The sequence below is a fragment of the Dama dama genome, chromosome 22 (assembly GCF_033118175.1).
Source record: "Dama dama isolate Ldn47 chromosome 22, ASM3311817v1, whole genome shotgun sequence".
Taxonomy (NCBI): Eukaryota; Metazoa; Chordata; class Mammalia; order Artiodactyla; family Cervidae; genus Dama; species Dama dama.
In genome coordinates this window covers 5,460,211-5,479,329 of record NC_083702.1, presented here as the reverse complement: position 1 = coordinate 5,479,329, position 19,119 = coordinate 5,460,211, and the positions used below count along the sequence as shown (strand labels likewise).

Here is a 19,119-nt window from a genome sequence, read left to right as displayed (position 1 = left end):
GGAGCCTGGTGGGCTACAGTCCATGGGGTCACAAGAGTCAGACACGACCAAGCACCTGATGGATTGTAATCGTTTTATTTTAAAGTTTAAGCTCAAGGTGCCAGAAGACCTGTTTTCTGTTGAATTGTTCTCCGTGTTAACTACTCCCTTGATTAAATGCCCGCTACCCCCAATCCCCCCAAATGGCATTAAAAGGATGGCTTAGAGATGTCTATTTGCTGCCTGTCTTGTGCAAACATTTAGAATCCACATAAGCACCTCCTGCTTGTAATTAGAGCGGGAGAGAACTTATCCAAGTGGGACTTACATTTTTATAACTTCGACTGGCCAGCTGGGGGCCTGCAGGGCACCCCCACCACCCTCCGCCCCACGGCTCACTCAGCTCTGAGGACCGTCTGATGCTTCTCTCTGCTCTTGTTTGCAGGATGATGATGGGGCGCTTTGGTAAGTAACTTGGGGGAAGCAGTTGGGGAGGGTATGGGGCATCTGAGGTCGCCGGGCACTGTGGGGCCACCCCAGGAACCCCCAGGGTTCACACGGTCTCTCAGAGGCCGCAGGGCCCAGGGTGGGTTTTGGCATGTGGTTTGCTTCTCAGCTGTCGGGAGGTTGGGCGGGGGGTTAGAGAAGTGTGGTGGGTGGGGGTGAACCAGAAGGGGGAGGGCGGATGTCCCTGTGAATACAGAGCATCATTAGCTAGCCGGAGGTTCAGAGGTTCCTTATGAGATGTACTTTTTACCGAACGGATCATTTATTTAATTTATTGGGCTGCACCGGATCTCAGTTGCGGCCCGCGGAATCTTTAGTTGTGGCATTTGAGCTCTTAGTTGCAGCATGCAGGACCTAGGTCTCTGACCAGGGATGGAATAGGAGACCCCCGCGTCGGGAGCGCAGAGTCTTAGCCACTTAGCCAGGGAGGTCCTAGGATGTACTTTCATACGTAGCTTTCCACCTTAAAATCTCCGGCTTAGCAGACCTTAGAGTCAGGCAGCCTTGACTCTGGTCCCAGCTGGGTGACCTTTGGCCTCCTCCTTCACCTCGCTGCTCCCCATCTGTGAAATGGGTCCTCGGGGTTGCTGGTGGATTTTGTGAGATAACAGACGTTCGCTCTGCTTGGCCCAGGGCTCTTCCTCTGTTGGTTTTCAGTGGCTGTTCCCACAGAGCTGTCCCCTGCCCCCTGAGGGCCCCACCATCCCATCTTCATCTCGGGGAAGGGTGGCAGGTGCAAGGGCAGCTCATGGCAGCGTTTCAGCCCTCCGGGAGGGGAAGCCCCCAGCTCTTAGTCACAGCCAGAGGCAGCTGGAGTCAGGCTCCCCGCTTTGGTGATATTTCAAATCAAGAAGCCCTCAGCACTCCCCAAATGCCATGTTCTCCAGAGAGCAGAGAGGGGAGCGTAGATGTTAGGAGGAAAATAGAGACCAAATAGAAGTTTCCTGCATGCCTTGTGAGCCGGCCACCGGAGCTGGTCCCTAGCTGCGGGTGGGGGCCTTGGGGTGAGGGGTGCACCTTGGGGGCACCCCGAGCTTGGCCTCTGTGGCCTCACAGTGATTATGGGGACCAGAGACACCCCTGCCACTTGGGTACAAAGAGGACGAGCGGCTCTTCAGTTCCCAGAGGTCTTGAACCAGAGAAAATGCAGCAATTATATGTCCTTAAGTGTCCTTAAGTAGTCCTTGAGCAGTGCTGGGGAAATGCAGTCTTAACTTTTTTTTTTTTAAGTAGCAGTGGAGTTCTTTTTAATGTCTTTATTATTAAAAAACATTAAATAAAAAGGGAGTGAAAAGGAATCCTCCTGTGTTCAGTTGCTGAGGCTGCAGAATAGGCTGGGGCGTGCAGCTCCAGGGCCGGTGTGGGGGCGCCTGGCCCTGCCCTGGGCGTGCGGAGGGGTGGGCGCAGGGCACCCTGCTGTCTGCTCCCTGTCCCTTCGGCAGGAGGGGATCAGAGCCGGTGGGATTGTCGAGGACAGAGGTGACCCAGGTGGGACCCTCCGAGCATCTTTAAGCATTGCCTTGGCTTCCTGTGCGTTTTCACTTCCGTGCGGGGGACAGGACTAGTGGGACTGGACTAGCTGGGGGGCTTCGGGGGGGAATCAGTTCCGCTGGGGTCTGTGTGCAGCCTCCCATGCTAGAAGGGGCTAGACACTCAGCCAGAAAGGCCCTGGCAGCCCTGATGAGGGGCGCTTGGGGGTCTGGTGGACTGGATGGTGGCTGAGAGCCCCCGGGGATGGCTGAGCGTGGTGGGGGGCGGGCACCCAAGAGGCTGAAGAGCCTGGAGTCGTCGCCCTCGTTACATCCGGGGCCACCCGTGCTCCTGAAATACAAACAGGCCATTAGTGGGTGACAGGCGACTCGCCCACCCCCAGCTCTGCTCCTGCTGACGCAGGTCCCTGGGCCTCCTGGTTACCCTGACGCGTGGCAGCTTCTGCCAGCCCGTCTCCTGCGGGAGCCCTTGGACCCCGTGGCCCCAAGACCCCATCACCTCCCCCCACTGGCCCCTCGAGTTGGCTCCTCTGCACACCTTAACCCCTCCCTCTGCTCACCCCCAGCTTGCCAAAAGCTAAAGCCTTGCAGCCCTTGCAGGGGCTTCCCAGGCCCCCTTAGATCACCCTTTGGACACCCCCTCTTCTCTGCTCTGGCCTCCTGGCCCCCCTGTGCACCTTCAGCAGCCCCCCACCCCGCACTCCCCTTCCAGCTCTTATACGCACAGTACCCTCAGCCTGAAATGCTCCCCCTCTAGATTACCCCATGGCTCACCTCCTCCAGGGAGGCCCTCCTTGACGCCCCTGCCCGAATCACCGCCTGTCCTCTGGCCCCCTCGCCCTCCATTATCTCTTTACTCACCTCTTTGCTTGCTGGGAACACTTTGCTCCGTGCCTGACAGGCATGGGGGCACCTGGACAGTCAGGGACCCCCGCTTGGCCCTGCCCTCTTGCCTTTGGCACATGGCTCCTTGAGTCATGGACTTCCCGGTTGGCCCAGTGGTAAAGGATCTGCCTGCTGATGTTGGAGATGCAGGTTCGATCCCTGGGTCGGGAGGCTCCCCTGGGAGAGGAAATGGCAACCCACTCCAGGATTCTGGCCTGGAGAATCGCATGGACAGAGGAGCCTGGCAGGCTCCGGTCCATGGGGGTCACAAAGAGTGGGACACGACTGAGCACGCACACGTGCCTTGAGCTGTAAGCCTCCTGTGGGCTGGGGCGTGTGCCCCCCACGTGCATCCCCAGCCCTGGACCACACGCGTTCCAGGAGCACCGCAACACCAGGCAGACCCTCCGTGGCTCATGTCTGCCCTGGGACAGGGCGCCGGGGTGGTGCAGGCTTCACAGGGAGCCCAGTTCTCAGCCTGTTTCTCACCTTAGCACTCTGAGTGAGGTGGGGGGTGGGAGGGCGCTCTTCACCTCCCCTGGGACCCCCCCCCCCACCACCACCTTCGGGCTCTGCTGTCCTGGCTGGGGTGGATGGGAGGCCCTTCTCTCCCCAGGGGAGCTGGGGAGCTGCAGCCCGATCTCCATGGTAACGGGCTTGCTGGCTGCCTCTCCTCCGCAAGCGCCCCTCCCCCTCCTGGGCTTCAGGAAGTTGGAGAGAAGGATGGAGAAGCTGTCTTCCTTTTCTTCCAGGACTCCTTGCAGCCCCTGGTCTCTCCCCTTCACATCTCCCTGTTGCTCCCGATGCTGCAGCTGGATCACGCCATTCCTGGTCTCCACCTTCCACCACTCCTTTCACCCCCAAGGGACCCATCCCTCTTAGCCTCCCCCACCAAGGCCACACTGTCTGGAACCCACTCTTGGCTTTCTGTTCCCTCTGCCCAGAACACCCTCCTCTTCTTGTCCCAGCGAGCCCTGGCTCAAACATCGGGGCTTCTCTGACCCCAGGCCTGTGTCCACATCCCCAAGCTGGGGGTCCCCAGGGACCAGGGGGATCACAGAGGGAAGTGTTGAGAATACTGAATGATGAAGGGCTGCCTCCGCCCCCACCTCTGTGCTGTGTGCGGTGGGGAGTGCTGGTGCCTGGGGGCGAACAGGGGAGTCTGCGCCCCCACTTCCACGGGCGGCTTGTCGATGCTGGGAGTTGGAGAGGGCGAATGAAGGTTCACTGTTTCCTTGGCTCTTGTTTCTTCAAGAGAAGCCAGAAATTCTGGACTTTTGGACAGACCTTCCGATTTCAAAAATGTAGACTCAGACAGAGCTTACTTCGTCTGGAGTAAGCTGAGCATCATCAGAAGTTGAACCTGGGTGGACACTGGGGCCCTGGCTGATGCGGCCGCTCCCTGCATCTTTCTGGCTTTATTGGTACCCATTCTTGGACTGCCTGTGCCCTTCCCAGGGGCGGGGCTGCCCCATGTTCATTCATCCCTGTGACTGTCCCCAGAGCCTACAGGGAGGTCAGGGTGGGGGTCAGGACGAGAGGACATCAGGGACACACTTGCTTCTCCCTTTATACCCTGTGCGTGAAAGTGAAAGTGAAGTCGCTCAGTCCTGTCCGACTCTTTGTGACCGCGAGGACCGTAGCCTACCAGGCTCCTCCATCCGTGGGGGTCTTCCAGGCAAGAATCCTGGAGTGGGTTGCCATTTCCTTCTCCAGGAGATCTTCCCTACCCAGGGATTGAACCCGGGTCTCCCTCACTGTGGGCAGACGCTTTACCGTCTGAGCCACCGGGGGAGAACGTTTCCCTGCGTGTGCTGGGTGCTAAGTCTCTTCAGTCGTGTCCGTCTCTTTGCGACTCTATGCACTATAGCCCCCCACCAGGGTCCTCTGTCCATGGGATTCTCCAAGCAAGAACACTGGAGTGGGCTGCCTTGCCCTCCTCCAGGGGCTCTTCCCGACCCAGGGATCAAACCCATGTCTCTAATGTCTCCTGCACATGCATTTGGGTTCTTTACCACCAGCGCCACTTGGGAAGCCCTTGATTCTTTACCTCGCTTAATCCTTCACACTGGTGGTGAGCTGGGGTCTGTTTTCACCCCCACCTTATGGAGGGAGATGCTTTGCCCAAGTCATGGGCCCCAGGCTCTCGGCCAGATTAGTTGTCATTCCCCAGGCCTCGGCCGTGACGCCATCCGCCCGCCCAGGTGCAGGTGAGCGGGCGTGGGGGCTCCGGCCTCTAGGCCCCGTGATGGCCCCCCTGCCGTCCTGCCTCTGCCGGCCCAGCGGTGGCTCGGCTAAATATACCCGGCTGACGTCAAGGCTGTTCTGCTCCTGGGGGTTTTCTTAAAAGCTGCATTTAAAGTTTGTGTTTTGCTTTGTGAAGATTTAGCTTTTTTTTTTTTTTTCTCCTCCCTCTTAGCAGACTGCCTTGTTGAGTATAATCGGACTTGGATGATTATAAAAATAATTTACAGCTGCCGCAGTAGAAAAGCTGGGGGGGAGGGAAACCTGCGGGGTCGGGCCTTTGGGTTGCTGTTGGCCTTTAGGTGAAAAAAGCAGGGTGCCCCTCCGCAGACGCACTGCCCACCCCTGTGCACACGTGTGTGTACACACCACACACGCACACACACACACACACCGTGCATACACACCTTCCTCTTTGCCTCTCACCTTCCTTCCTGCCACCTGCCCCCAAGGCCAGGGGGAGGCTACCTGGGCTGGGCCAGCTGCCTTCGGGAGCCCTGGCCGGTGGATGCTGAGCGCCTGCCTTTGGGGGCAGCCCCGGGGGAGTAGCTGGGACACTTCCCCCAGGACAGGCGCAGGCTCTGGCTCCTCGGTCATGACCTGCCTTCTTCTCGTTTCTCCCCTCTCTGTCGGTGTGGTCCTGAAGCAGGCGCTGGGTCATCTCTAGCTCTGGGTCCCAGTCCCTTCCAGACAGATGGAGAGGCTCTTCCTACCCCAGCCCTCCCCCAGACTCCACGCCGGGGGTTTGAGTCCCAGTCCCAGCTTGGATAGAGACCCAGAAACAGGGCCTCTCTGCTGGTTGAGGTTCTCTGAGCACTGGCCACCCCCAGGCACCTTGGGGGGCTGGGGACCCTTGAGGACAGAAGGGGGGCCCCAGGGCCTCCAGGATGGCCCACCCCCTCTGTCCTAGCAGCAACTCCCCCACAGCCCTGGGTCCCACCCTGAGACCTCCGCCCCGCTGCCTGGGCTCCAGGCGGTCCAGGGGCTCTGTCTGCCCCTGTGTGACCCGCCACGGCAGCCTCAGGCTGGAAGCAGGCCCCGGCCCCAGACAGCCCTGCTCCTGTCTAGTCCACTGATGGCCACATCGCCCTGGCCTCTGGTGGCCTCGCAACTGAAAGAGAAGGGGCTGATTCTGTGTTAATTTGGAAGGCATGGTTGGGCCCACAAGTGACAGGCAAGAAGAGTGGGTTGGGGTCCCTGGGACGCAGCGGGATGGGCCCCTTCTGGCCCTGTGGGTCTTCCCACAGAGGCGGACACCCCGGGAAGAGCAGCTCTTGAGGCGTTCTGAGCAGGATTTCCTGGCTCTTTCCTTTGTTCTGAGCACCAGCTGCGGACCCTTCACGGTTCTGGAGCCAGTGATGGTGCAGCGAAGAAGTGAGCCAGCAGTCCTGGGCTGCAGGGAGCAGATAGTCCAGCAGAGAAGTAAAAACAGAACGTGCTTGCAGAGAGATGGTGGTGGGCTAGTCGCTCAGTTGTGTCCGAGTCTTGCGACCCCGTGGACTATATAGCCTGCCAGGCTCCTCTGTCCATGGGATTCTACAGGCAAGAATACTGGAGTGGGTTGCCATCTCCTCCTGTAGGGAATCTTCCCGACCCAGGGATCGAACCAGGGTCTCTTGCCTTGCAGGCAGATTCTTTACTGACAGCCGTGGGTAATTGCTATGAACGTTGCACCAGGGTGAGAGGACAGAGAGCGGAAGTGGGGTGCTCTTTTAGAGACAGGTGGTCATAGAAGGCCCCCCAGACGACCTCAAGGAGGTGAGGCTGATGAGGAACAGGTGCAGAGGCCCAGTGGTGGGCGTGTGACGGAGGGAGGTGCTGGTGCGTGGAGTGAGGTTTCCGGGGAGCGTGTTGGGGGGTGATCCTGAACTTGTGGACCCTATGGGCCCATGGGAGAGAGAGACTTTATTCTAAAAGTGATGAGAGAGTGATGGGGAGTTTTAGTCCCTGTAGGGGTGGGGTTCAGTTCAGTTCAGTCGCTCAGTTGTGTCCGGCTCTTTGTGACCCCATGGACTGCAGCACGCCATCCATCCCTGTCCATCACTGACTCCCGGAGCTTGCTCAAACTCATGTCCATTGAGTCGGTGATGCCATCCAACCATCTCGTCCTCTGTCATCCTCTTCTCCTTCTGCCTTCAATCTTTCCCAGCATCGGCCTTTTCAAATGAGTCAACTCTTTGCATCAGGTGGCCAAAGTATTGGAGCTTCAGCTTCAGCATCAGTCCTTCCAGTGAATATTCAGGACTGATTTCCTTTAGGATGGACTGGTTGGATCTCCTTGCCGTCCAAGGGGCCTCTCAAGAGTCTTCTCCAACACCGCAGTTCAAAAGCATCAATTCTTCGGCACTCCCCTTTCTTTATAGCAAGAAAGCAGGGGTGGGGAGGGGGAAAGAAATGATCCAGTTTACACTTTAAAGTGGGAAGCCTGGCGTGCTGCAGCCCATGGGGTCTCAAAGAGTTGGACACAGCTTAGCGATTGAACAGCAAAACTTTAAAGGGCTCACTGGGCCTTCAAGGGAGAATGGATCGGAGGGGTTGGGAGTGCAGGAGTGGGATCCATTCAACAGGAAGTTGTAGCCACCATCCCCAGGTGAGGGCTTGTTTGAGGGGGCAGCCACGACTAGTGGGGGAGGGGGTCAGGTTTATCCATCAGATGTATTGAACAAGATAAGGCGTGTGGGGAAAATAGAGATTAGAATGTGACGGATGGGCGCTAGGATATGGTGTCTGAGTGCTTCCCCTGTATTCTGTGCTCGGAGGCAGAAACTCAGTTAAAGGGACCCTTCAAAGCATCTTTCCCTTGATTTTGCTCCTCGTCAGCACCTGCGTCTCGGCTCTGGCAGGAATGCAAAGGATCCCAGGCAGGTGGAACATGCCGGGGGATTAGATGCTGCTTGGTTCCGGGGATGTGCAGGGATGATCAGAGCAGCAGCCGCGTTTCCTTAAACGCTTCTCCGTGTCTCTGCAGAGCGGGACGCCTTCGACACGCTCTTCGACCACGCCCCCGACAAGCTCAGTGTCGTGAAGAAGGTGAGTTTTCGGTCATGGTGTTTCCCTCCATCTCTGGGTGTTTTTTTTTTTTTTTTTTTACAGCATGAACTTCGTGCTGGGAAAGAGGTGGGAAAATGTTTGAAATCTCTGAAATGTTTGCCACATGGATTGAAGTGTAATTATAGTCAAAAGCGTAACTGCGGTGCATAAAATTAGCACCTTTTTAACTCAGCATCTCTGCTCCTGGGTATCTTCCTGGCCACCCGCCCCGCCACTGCTGTGGAGTGAATTACCCCGCCAGCGTTGGGGGGCGGTTCATTCCGAATCAAGGCTTTTTTTCAATGTGGAAATGTTTTTCAGCACGTCAGCCTGCTGGCTCGTGCTGGCCTCGTTACCGCAACGCTGCATCCACGACGTGCCTGATAAACAAGCAGGGGCTGTTGGCGGAGTCGTTCTGAGCTCCATTTGGCCTGTCTCCCCAGCTGGGAGCACAAAGGGGAGGCAGCCTGCTGGTCAGTCTCCGATGGAAGAAGTAGCGCGAACAGGGCTCTGGAGTCGGGGGCTGGGGAATGGCGAGCTTCCAGGCCGATGGCTTTCTCTCCCCCAAGACGAATCAAGACTCAGTACACATCAAGTTATTTGAGTGCCTGCAGAATGCTCAGGAAGGCAGCGGTGGGATGGATCTCAGCTTGTAAAGTCTGAGCCCTCGACCCTGCGGAGACAGCTCTCGATCTTGGATCGTTTTCCCACACAGGTTGCTTCATGCAGGACTTCTCAGAGGCTGTAATATGCTGACAAGCTTTGCAGTTCTCCAAGAGGGGGCTTGGGCTTCCCTGGTGGCTCAGCTGGGAAGAATCTGCCTGCAATACAGGAGCCCTGGGTTTGATCCCTGGGTTGGGAAGATCTCCTGGAGAAGGGAAAGGCTACCCACTCCAGTACTCTGGCCTGGAGAATTCCATGAACTGGATAGTTCATGGGGTCTCAAAGAGTTGGACATGACTGAGCGACTTTCACTTCACTAAGAGGGGGGCTTGGAGGGGTGCATTTTTCCAAGCTTGTTTGTCTGTAGTGAGATCTGTTGATTTAAATATATTGGGATAGAACACATGAAATTCCTATGGAACTCACATTTGGAAAATGTCGGTCCGACTGGGATGATGAGATTGTTAGTTCTTGAAGCACTTTGCAGAAGTGGGCCTTCTGGGGCCGAGCCTACTTAATGTCCTTGGATAATAAGCAACACACTCTGGGCCCTCAGAGCAGTACTCCCAACCCAACCCCGGCCACATCCGGCCCCTAGAATCCGTTCCCAAGAATGGATTCACAACCCATTCACATCCATGCACAAGTTGTTGTCCACTAGTTCAGTCATGTCTGACTCTTTGCGACCCCATGGCCTGCAGCAGGCCGTGGGGTTTTCCTGTCCATGAGATTTTCCAGGCAAGAATACTGGAGTGGGTTGCCATTTCCTTCTCCAGGGGATCTTCCCGGCCCAGGAATCAAACCACCCTCTCCTGCCCTGGCGGGTGGATTCTTGACCACTGAGCCACCACGGAAGCCCTGACTTGCAGTAGATCCGATTCATTCTTTGAGAAGGCGTGTTGTGGGGATCCCAGCAATGACCAAGAAAGAATCCTTTGGTTTCCCTGACTTCCAGCCTGGCCCTTCCCCACCCCCACACTGGAAGTTGTGTTAGTGTCTCCCAAATCCTAGGAAAAAAGCAGGGGGGCCCTGTCCAGCTCTCCAGGTCCCTCCGAGGTCACGCCCAACTCCTCTTTCCCATCCCACCCACCTCCAGCCCCCGCTGGAAGGCGCTGGAGGGCTCCCACAGGTGTACACGGCCTGGGTGGCTGCTCCACCCACTCCCCCCACTCCTACCCCCCAGCTCAGATCCTCCCCTGCCCCCTCATCTTCCAGGGATCCACATGCTTCTCATTGACACCCTCCCACCCGGCCCTGACGTTTACATTTCATCAGCTTTGCTGTATCTCTGGATTCCCTGTTGCCTCCACTGGGTGTGTGTATGGAAAATCGTGTCCCAGACATCAGGGTGGGGCTCTGTCTTACTTACTGTCTTGTGTCCCCAGCACCAAGCAGAGTGCTGGGCACATAGTATGGTTGGGTTAAATGAATAGGAAATGACATCATGTCCAGGGTAGGGAGAGATGGGGTTGATACTGAGATTCCATTAAAGTGGGGCTTGATTACTGAGAAAAGTTGCAAGTGACAAGTTTTAAGCTTTTGCCAGAGAGAAGAAGCCAGTGACCCTGTGTAGGTATATACCAGGACTCAGCAAATCTCGGCGGAGAAGGCAATGGCAGCCCACTCCAGTACTCTTGCCTGGAAAATCCCATGGCCGGAGGAGCCTGGTAGGCTGCGGTCCATGGGGTCGCAGAGTCGGACACAATTGAGTGACTTCACTTTCACTTTTCATTTTCATGCATTGGAGAAGAAAATGGCAACCCATTCCAGTGTTCTTGCCTGGAGAATCCCAGGGATGGGGGAGCCTGGTGGGCTGCCATCTATGGGGTCGCACAGAGTCGGACACGACTGAAGCGACTTAGCAGCAGCAGCAGCAGCAGCAAATCTCTGAGGTCTCTTCATTTACTGAAACTCTGACGGAGGTGGCCCCAGGCCGCCTGTCTGTCTCAGTCTTTTGTAGTTCAAAGCTACATCTAGCCTACGTTGAAGCATTTAATTATCTCCCCCTGAGTGGGAGCCGTCACATCCATCTCGAGGGCGCAGGTGACTCTTCTGCAGGGATGTTAAATATGGTACGTGTGCACACCACATGTGCACATGGGCTGGTGGACAGAGTTGTGCGTTTCTTTACCCGCTGGGATAGATTTAGGTTTTATCTCATTAAAACCAAGGGGGATTGTAAGAACATTTCGTTTTCGACTCGGGCCTTTCATTCCAGCCAATAGGGGAGATTACGGAAGCGTCTCACGAAGCCAGAGATGGCACCTGTCGCGCCCGTCCCATGATGTGGGAGCCGAATCTCACGCTCACGTTTCCTGTGTCTCTTTGCCTTGCAGTCTCTCATCACGTTTGTGAACAAGCACCTGAACAAGCTGAATCTGGAGGTGACGGAGCTAGAGACCCAGGTGAGCCATGTTCTGGGCTGAAGGATCCTTTGTCTGGAGTGGTTTTCAGCCAGCTCTCTTACCCTCAGTGGGCCTTGTGAACAAAGCAGACAGCATTGTGTTCATCAAACAGAGACTGTCCATCATGCAGTCGAAATAGTCCCAGCCCCAGCCCCCTGGACCTTCTCCCACACCCTCTATCTTAATTCCTGGGGCTCCTGGAACAAAGCCCCTTAAATAACACATATAACCTCATAGTTCTGGAAGCCAGAAATCCCAGATCAGGGTGTCTGCAGGGCTGTTCCTTCTGAGCCTCTGGGAGGGGGTGGGGAGGAGGGCAGGAAGGTGGTCAGGGCCAGGCCCCTCCCCCAGCTTCTGGTGGCTTGCTGGTAACTTTGGGCATTTCTTGAGTCATCAGATGTATCATCTCCATCTTGGCTTTCACATGGATCTGTATCCAAATTTCCCCCCGTTTTTGGTAAAAACACAATCGTATGTGATTAAGGCCCACCCTAATGACCTTACTTCCGCCAAGACCCTATTTCCAAGTAAGTTTACACACAGGTTCTGGGGGGGCGGTCAGGATTCCAACACATCTTTTCTGGTCATTGTTGTTCCGTCGCTCTGTCGTGTCTGACTCTCTGCGACCCCATGGACTGTAGCGCGCCAGGCTTCCCTGTCCATCACCAGCTCCTGGAGCTTGCTCAAACTCGTGTCCATTGAGTCGGTGATGCCCTCCAACCATCTCGTCCTCTGCTGCCCACTTCACCTCCTGCCCTCAATCTTTCCCAGCATCAGGGACTTCTTTGGTGCAGGGATGCAGTTCAACCACAGCACCCTCCAAGGTGCCAGCACCCCCACCAAAGAGCTTCTGCGTGGGTGGGTCCCTCAGGCTAGAAAGTGTAGCTGCCTCTGCTTATGCTTCTTTTTTTTTTATTTAAAAAAATTTTTGTGGCTGCGCAGCATGTGGAATCTATTTCCCCGACCAGGGATCGAACCCGAGCCCCCTGCAGTGGGAGTGAGGAGTCTTAACCTCTGGACCACCAGGGAGGTCCCTGGCACCCTCTGCTTCTGCTGTCCATGGCCATCTACCCTGAGTGCTTAGCCAGCAAATGCTGGCTGGCATCCCTCTAGTGAATACACACCACATATTTCTCCTGCCGCAAGTATAGAAAGTATACCTCCCCACCCCCACTCAGAGAGAAAGCTGCAGCGTGAAAATATGTTTTGAGCACTCGGCAAGCATTAAGGGCAAAATATAATTTCCCCAGGATTAGCTGGGTGCTTGAGTTTGACGTCTTTCGTGTTCTCGGTGCCCGTTTCTCTAATGTGCCGCTGATCCTTCTTAAACCCCTGGGTGATTGCATTCATTCCTTCCTCTTTCTTTAACTTTTCTCATTTGCTTTTCTAATTAAAAAAGTAATTCAGGTTCATTGTAGAAATGTCTGAAAATGCAGATAACCAAAACAAATAAAAATCACCCGTAATCCCCTCACCCAGAGATAACGGCGCTGGGGGTTTACTCCAGATCGTTTCTCTACACGGATGGCTCCTTGCGGGCAGCTCGCTCTATGTTTGAAAGCTGAATGGTCCATTTTTTAACGTATATATTTATTTGTGCTTTGTTTGCAAGAACACTTTTTTTTTTAGCAGTTTACTAATATTGCACGTTTAGCCTCTGATTATTTGCGGCTTGATGTGTTAACAGTCCAGAAGTGTACTCATTTGAAAAGGAACCATCCTTTTAGTCTGCCCCCGCCCCAACTCCCTCGCCGTTCTCTCCAGAGGTAACCAACTTCAGCTAACTGTTGGGTGTGCATTTTTCTAGATGGTTTGTATGCATGAGTGTGTTTTTTGAAATGGCTGTGGGTCATTTTTTTTTTTTTTGTAAAACAGCTGTTTTGCAAAGTGTTACTTAATAGTGTGGGCATCTTTTTGTGTGAGTGAGTGGGTTTCTGTCGCATCCCTTTCGTGTTGTCTGGCCTGTCTGTGTTCTTCGCTTTAGTAGCTGCCTCCTATTCTGCGTGTCATTAAATCCAGTCCTTGTGATGGGACGTTTCCTGATCTGGCAAAAAGCGGTACGACCAGTATCTTTGCACACAGCTGTTTATGCCTTTATCTGCTTCCTCGGGATAAACTCCTACAAACGGGGTTGTTAGAGCAAAGGTCGGTAGTTACACGGAGGGCCCGGAAGCTTGGCCCGCCTGAAACTCTTGTCGGCGGTGGTGAGAACCCACATCCTCGCCAGCTGTCCATGATGGTCACTGCCCAGATGGCTCTGCCTGCCGCTATCAACAGCCACACATCTGAGGCTGAGTTCTGAACTTAAATTTGCATTGATGTCTGTTTGCTCTGTATGCCATCATTTGTTCCTGTCACTGCACGGTGTGAAGTCACGGGGCTTCCGAAGTAGCGCTAGTGGTAAAGAGCGCTCCTGCCAGGGTAGGAGACGTACAAGAACGGGGTTCGATCCCTGGGTCGGGAAGAGCCCCTGGAGGAGGGCATGGCAACCCACTCCAGTAGTCTTGCCTGGAGAATCCCATGGACAGAGGAGCCTGGTGGGCTACAGTCTTAAGGGGTCGCAAAGAGTCTGACACAACTGAAGCGACTTAGCAAACACACATGAAGTAATATCCTAAAAATAGTTTGAGCCAGTGATCCACCAAAAGAGATACCCAGCCCTCGAAATGCAGATCTTTCTTTTTGTGGTTGCAAAGGACTGTGAGTATTTCCATAAGTATGTTCATTGTTAAACTTCTGATGTCCTGCAAGTCAATGCGAACGGGGCTCCAGTTCTTGCCCTGGGTGTGTGTTTGTGTGTGTTTTCTCCTTTTTAAAAGCACTTTCAGATTGTGGGGCAGCTTCTGAGTTCTGTGACACTAAGCCAGTTCCTCAACCTCTCTGAGCTTCTCCCCACTTGTTTAAACTGGAAATAAGTCAGTCTCATTCAAAAGCCTGTGACGAATGTCAGCAGGCACACGTAGCCAGTGGAAACCGTATTGGACCACACAGTTTTAGAATCTGGAGGCCGGGCTCGTCACAAGTCCTTGATCTGCAGGAGATGTCCTCTGGGAGGGAGGGTGGGCAGGTCCTGCCTCCCCCCTCCCCGCCCCGAGTGCTGGTCCGTGTCCCAGAGATCAGGCCCCGCCTCCCGCATCTTGGTCCTCTCCTGCCCCTGGGCAAGTTGCTCTGCCTTCGTGAGTCTCCGTTGGGTTACCTGTAAAAGGAGCAGGTGCCTCCTGTCCTGGCTTCTTGGGGGCGGGGGAGCCCAGGCAAAGAGCAGAGTCTTTGGGTCTAGATTCCCGGCCGCTTCCTGTGCATGGGAGGTGGTGCTGGGCCAGGTAGCAGGTCGAGGGGCTGGGATCTACCAATTAGGACCCAGCTAGGAAAAACTCTCCATCACCAGGGCATGGGAAAGTCTTGTCCCGCCATGAATGTCTCTAGAAGAAGACTCCCAGGCAGCTTACCAAATGAGGGAGCCGAACAGGACAGCAAACCCCAAACCAAAGCCTAGGGCACCCTGCAGGCTGTGGATTAACCATGCCCACTGCTGGCACAGGTGGAGCACTCCCTGCATGCTCGGTGCTCCCTGCCCCCTCCTCACAGGGTCCCCACGGCCACCCTGAGAGATGGGACCAGCGTTATCCCCGAGGTCAGTGGTCTGGTCCTCCCCACTCAGCCGCACTTCATGTCATCATGTACAGTCTCAAGTGCCCACTTTGCACCCTGGTCCTTCACCTGACTGCAGGCTCAAGTTCCTCAACAAGAGATGGATTCTTTTTTTTTTTAACTCTAAAACACTTTTCCTCCGTTTGAGTGGCTGCAGAGCCTTTGCTGACTCCGCGTACAGCCCAGAACATCACGTGTGTTCCTCTGTAGTTTGCAGATGGCGTGTACCTGGTGCTGCTCATGGGGCTCCTGGAAGATTACTTCGTACCCCTGCACAACTTCTACCTGACCCCTGACAGCTTTGACCAGAAGGTACGTGTGTGCGCGGTCTCCATCCTGGGAGTGGCCTGGGACACGCTCATCCAAGTGAGCAGTGTAGAATCCCCGGGCCGCTCTTTGTGAAGTCCAGCCTGCCCAGAAAACGGTGTGGTGATGACATGTGACCCTCAGGAAAGGAAGGAGCCCCATGGGCAGTGCCTAACACATCCAGGGGTTGTGTGCCACGTTCTCGTTGGACTCTTTCCCTGGGACGATGCTGGTCTTAATAATTGTGGCCGAATGTTAGTAGAGTTGCAAATCCTTCCCCTGTTCGTGCCACATGGTCTGCCTGATGCTTCATGAGCTTCCTAGACACCATCTTCATTGTCTGCACAAAGTCCATGGAGCGGCTGTGATGCCAGTCTCCCTGTTTTCCACTTTGGGGCGATCCATTTGTTTCTTTCTGCCTATTAAAACAATAACGTATCATGTGAATATATTGTTGTTCAGTAGCTACGTCGTGTCCAAATCTTTGACCCCCATGGACTACAGCATGCCAGGCTTCCCTGTCCTTCACTGACTCCCAGAGCTTGCCCAAGCTCATGCTCATTGAGTCGGTGATGCCATCCAACCATCTCATCCTCTGTCACCCGCTTCTCCTCCTGCCTTCACTCTTTCCCAGCATCAGGGTCTTTTCCAATGAGTCGGCTCTTCACATCCGGTGACCAAAGTATTGGAGCTTCAGCTTCAGCATCAGCATTAGTCCTTCCAATGAATAATCAGGGTTGATTTCCTTTAGGATTGACTGGTTTGATCTTCTTGCTGTCCAAGGGACTCTCAAGAGTCTTCTCCAACACCCCAGTTCAAAAGCATCGATTCTTTGGCACTCAGCTTTCCTTGGAGAAGGAAATGGCAACCCACTCCAGTATTCTTGCCTGGAGAATCCCAGAGATGGAGGAGCCTGGTGGGCTGCCGTCTATGGGGTCGCAAAGAGTCGGACACGACTGAAGTGACTTAGCAGCAGCAGCAGCAGCAGCCTTCCTTGTGGTCCAACTCTCGCATCCACACATGGAAAAACCATAGCTTTGACTATATGGACCTTTGTTGGCAAAATGATGTCTCTGCTTTTTAATATGCTATCTAGGTTGGTCATAGCTTTCTTGCCAAGGAGCAAGCGTCTTTTAATTTCATGGCTGTGCAGTCACCATCCATAGCAACTTTGGAGCCCAGGAAAATATAATCTGTTATTGTTTCCACTTTTTCTCCATCTATTTGCCATGAAGTGATGGGACTAGATGCCACGATCATGAATATGTAAATATAAATATATATATATATGTTTCCATTCCTGTGGATTGTTTTCTAGGAAAATCCTCAAAGAGGATTGTTTGGGTCAAAGGGCATAGCCTTCACGTTTGGGACACTCTTGTGACCAGGTGTTTACCTCCTGCCAAGGGCTTCCGCAGGTCCAGCCGTCCCAGCAGTGTTTAGTTCCTCGCCTTCAGAAACCTGGCTCGTGGACTGACCGTATTGCTTGAACTCGAGAGCATCTGTCATTTTGTTTTCCCGAAGTGCTAGACCCATGAGTCAGGGAGGCAGCCAGAGACGCATCCGGAAGCTGAGCCAGTGTTTACCAATCAGCCTGCTTCTGTCATCTCTAGGGCGGCTTGCTCGCGGCCAAATGTCGCTGCCGTCTGGCCCGCTGAGATGGATCAGAGCAGATCAGTGAGGTTCTGGCACGTTCCCCTCCTCGGAGTGCAGAGGGGGCAGGGTAGGGGGGATGCTCGGGGCTGGTCAGGAGGCAGGAAGACAGACAGTTTGGTCATGGAGCTCATCTTGCATTTCCTGCCCACATGGCTGGCTGCAGAAGGATTTCTGTTTGTTTGTTTTTTGACCTGGACCATTTCTAAAGTCTTTATGGATGTGTTACAATATTGCTTCTGTTTGATGTGTTGGTTTTTATGGCTGCAAGGCATGTGGGATCTTTTGATCCCATATCCCCTGCACTGGTAGGCAAAGTCTTAACCACTGAACCACCAGGGAGGTTCCCAGAAGTCTTAGCCACTGAACCGCCAGGGAAGTTCCCAGAAGCATTGTTCTGGAGAGATCTTTTCTCTGTTCAAATGAGCACGAAGGCTGGTGAGAAGGTTGAAGTCAGCCAAGCCAACTGGAGCTGGGCTTCTTTCCGGGACAGGCTCTGTGCAGTAGCAGGGGCGGCCCCTCCCAGCCCCGGCCTCCTTCCCTCTGAGACAGGACGAGTCTCTGTCCATCACCCTCTGGCCTGGGAGGCTCAAAGCCTGTTCGGTCCCCTTCGCCTCTGAGCGGGAGACGGGGGCCTGCTGTAGGGGACAGCATCCCACGTGGTGTGAGACCGTCAACGCTTGTAGGGTCCAGTGGTGGCCCGAGGGCCTCCAGAGCTCTCCTGGCTGGAAGCTGGCATTCTGGAGGGTCCTTCTCCGGCTGTGTTAGCCCCCAGCCCCACCCCTGGATTCTTTCCCTTCCTCCCAATGAGTGATGGTCTCCTGGTACCACCGGGAGCTTCCTCATTAGCCGTGGGGCTTACTAACCTCCAGGTCCTCCAACCACCTCGCAGATGATGGCCTTTTCCTGCTGCACAGACCTGAACCCCCTTCCAGTCGGGGCCAGACACCTCGTCCCAATGTGGCCAGGCAGTGGTGACACATACTGAGGGACCCCAGACTCTGCCAGGCACTGAGAATCCTTGTAGCAGTGACAGGAGACTGAGATCAGTGAGCAAATCCTAGATGTACCATGGGTGTGTGCTTTTAAACCATCGCACTGGAGTTTAAAAAGATGAGATGGGACGTCTCTGACCCTGAGATTCCTGCAAACAACTGAACGGCCCCATCGAACCATCTCAGAGGCGTGGGTACCACCCACGCTTCTTGTTTGAGGCCCACCACTGAGCCTTGCTCTGTGCTGGTCACTTTGCTGGGTACCTTGGGTCTGTGGTCATCTGGAAGATTCCACAGTGTCCCTGTCTCTCTGGGGGTGGCCTGCGTTCTGGAGACTTGGAGGTTATTCCTGGAAGCAAGTCCCAGAAAGGGCTTTGCAGTTTCAGGGTGCTTTCCCATTTGTTCCCTCATCAGAGTCCCTGTCCCCAGGAGAGGAAAGGGGTCCTTGGGGTGGGGATGGATCACAGTCGGCAGGGGCAGAGTCAGGAGATCCCATTCCTTTCTGGGACCCTCTACCCTTCTCTCTCCTCACCTGGTTTTTTGAAACTCCTTTGCATCACAGAGAGAAAGCACTTTGGGGGTTCTGCTGTGGACTGGCTCCTGGTAGCAGTGTGGGGCTTTGGGGTTCAGAGTGTGGCCTGGTTGGGGGTGGGGTCTCACTCTCGGGGATCACGGTCAAGGGGGTGGCCCCACGTCCTGTCAGGAAGTATTTGCTCTTCTTTGTGCTGGGTCCATGGAGCCGGGCCCCGAGGGCGCTTCTCTGCAGGGGCAGAGAGGTTGTGGGGTTGAGGCTTGGCTCAGAGAGAACGGAAGGAGAAAGGGGCAGTCTCCTGTCTGGTGGGTTCCTTGGACGGAGAAGAAAGCAGAGGGAAGGCTTGCTGAAAACCTATCACTGGTTGGGCTGAGCAGCTGCAGAGAGGTGGGCCTTCAAAGGGTGCTCCCCCGACCCCTGCACCTCCCCCCCACACACCCCCATCCCCTGGCCAGCCAGTCTTTCCTCAGGGCAGGGAGGGGCCTCGTGGACTTGACCATGCTCCACACCGTGATGGGGGCGCATCCTGCCAGCCTGGGGCCACAGAAGACATCTGTTCCCACGTTGGGCTGACAGTCTAACCCAGCCCTTGCCCTGTCTCTCCCTCGTGGCCGTACTGGCTCCGTCTCAACTCCAAACCTGTTGTGTGTATGAATCAGGGATCTGGATCTCAGCTGACGGTGGAAGAGGCAGGATGCTCCCGGAGACAGGGCACAGATTCCCATCCAGACTTGGGTGGGCTGAAGCCCGGCCCCGTCTCTCGGAGCCCGGGGACTTTCTCG

General features: G+C 55.0%; 1 protein-coding gene across 2 annotated transcripts in view; it reads left to right on the top strand.

Moving 5' to 3' along the window:
• The window catches only part of PARVB (parvin beta), a 114,758-nt gene that overhangs the window by 89,963 nt on the left and 5,676 nt on the right, over positions 1 to 19,119 (top strand). For both annotated transcript variants that reach the window (XM_061124364.1, XM_061124363.1), the window contains exons 8-11: positions 425 to 444; positions 8,074 to 8,135; positions 11,135 to 11,203; positions 15,062 to 15,163. In XM_061124364.1, coding sequence (XP_060980347.1) covers positions 425 to 444; positions 8,074 to 8,135; positions 11,135 to 11,203; positions 15,062 to 15,163 — 253 coding nt within the window. The remainder of the gene's footprint in view (positions 1 to 424; positions 445 to 8,073; positions 8,136 to 11,134; positions 11,204 to 15,061; positions 15,164 to 19,119) is intronic.